The sequence below is a fragment of the Mastacembelus armatus genome, chromosome 8 (assembly GCF_900324485.2).
Source record: "Mastacembelus armatus chromosome 8, fMasArm1.2, whole genome shotgun sequence".
NCBI classification, from domain to species: domain Eukaryota; kingdom Metazoa; phylum Chordata; class Actinopteri; order Synbranchiformes; family Mastacembelidae; genus Mastacembelus; species Mastacembelus armatus.
Window position 1 is genome coordinate 1,162,398 of NC_046640.1, and position 1,537 is coordinate 1,163,934.

Here is a 1,537-nt window from a genome sequence, read left to right on the forward strand (position 1 = left end):
CTGGCCCTCTACGTTTTCTCTGATGAATCCTCTGTAAGCTCACAGACCTCTTCAGCCTCCTGTCTCACAGCTGCTCACCTGCTGCTTCATATTTTACATCATGTTTTCTTTCCTTTGTGAAGGTGGTAGACACAGTTCTTAAGAACACCAGTAGTGGAGGATTCTGCTCCAATGATGGGATCATCCACATGACCCTGCCAGGCCTCCCGTTTGGAGGTGTGGGTAGGTGTCACCTTCCCCACTCCTCATTGTCCAGTTTCCTCCCATTGGATCATGGGAACTGTGGTTTTGGGGTGCTGCTGTTTATTATGATGCAAGTCATTCTATGATTACCATGATACTAAACATTAGGTTGTAAATATTGTTATTCTGAACATGTTATGTTATGCCCATGTACAGACTCGCAGGGCCCATAACAAGAATTGTGTGAACCTGAAAGTAGGATTAGTTATTTGTAGTTACTTACTTAGTTACTATTTTGAAGAGAGCGGGGGAGCCTTTTCATGTTCTTTAGTTTTTTTTTGACTGGTGGTATGGTTTTCCATGCTCCTGCAGGGGCCAGTGGTTGGGGCAGCTACCACGGACGCTGGGGCTTCGAGACATTCAGCCACCGACGGGCCTGCATGTTGCGCGGCTGGGCTTTGGAGAGACTCAACGGTCTGCGGTACCCACCTTACACCGAAACCAAACTGAGCTGGCTGCGCTGGACCGCCTCAAGCAAGAGCAGCTGCTCGCTCATGTGATGACAAGCAAGGGCTGGTTTGTGTGTGAACACAGGGTATTTTTATATTGTATGTATGAGAGAATGAGTGTGAGGGAAACTAATATGGAAACAGGATGAATCATTACATTTTAACCCATTGTGAAGGTTGTATGTTTGTGTATATTCACATATATAGTGCCTGTATTGTGTCCCTTTTCACGTATCATTTTGCAAGTTAATCTTTTTCTCACTGGTTTCTTTGCATTTTATTTTCTGAGCACATGTATTCTGATTAGCACACACATTAGAGACAAAACTTGCTAATTTTTCATGGATCAAAACCTTTTACTCTGGCTCAGATTTCTTAATTGCCAGAGCTTTGTCTGGTTATTTTTATACTCATGATCTGAGATATTTAGGTGAAGAACAAAGTTACAGTGTTATTGTTTTAGCAACCTTATTTGTCACTGTTGGTCTACATGTATTGTCTGAATTTTAATACTGTTTCATTAAATATTGTAATTTTGAAACATTACTTTTACTGCTTGCCAGAATGATTTCCTTGGGAATTAATAGTCTTCAAAGAAAAAAATGTTTGCACTGAGCACACACAGAACAGTTATATTGCCATTTACAAAATATGTAAACTTCTGGCATTGAAAACTATGTAGGAGATAGAGAAACACTACAAATAATTAATAATAAATAATGTATGTAGGGCTGGATAGAAATCTGTGTAGGGACTATACACTCCCATCCAAAAGTATTGGAACAGTGAGGCCAATTCCTTTATTTTTACTGTAGACTGAAAACATTTGGGTTTGACATCAAAAG

General features: G+C 40.3%; 1 protein-coding gene across 2 annotated transcripts in view; it reads left to right on the forward strand.

The window, feature by feature from the left end:
- aldh3b1 (aldehyde dehydrogenase 3 family, member B1) overlaps nt 1-1,238 on the forward strand; it is an 8,482-nt gene extending 7,244 nt beyond the window's left edge. For both annotated transcript variants that reach the window (XM_026326059.1, XM_026326058.1), the window contains exons 9-11: nt 1-33; nt 123-222; nt 556-1,238. The exon at nt 1-33 is cut by the window's left edge and continues 134 nt beyond it. In XM_026326059.1, coding sequence (XP_026181844.1) covers nt 1-33; nt 123-222; nt 556-743 — 321 coding nt within the window. In that variant the 3' untranslated portion in view covers nt 744-1,238. The remainder of the gene's footprint in view (nt 34-122; nt 223-555) is intronic.
- Nucleotides 1,239-1,537: the final 299 nt, after the last annotated feature.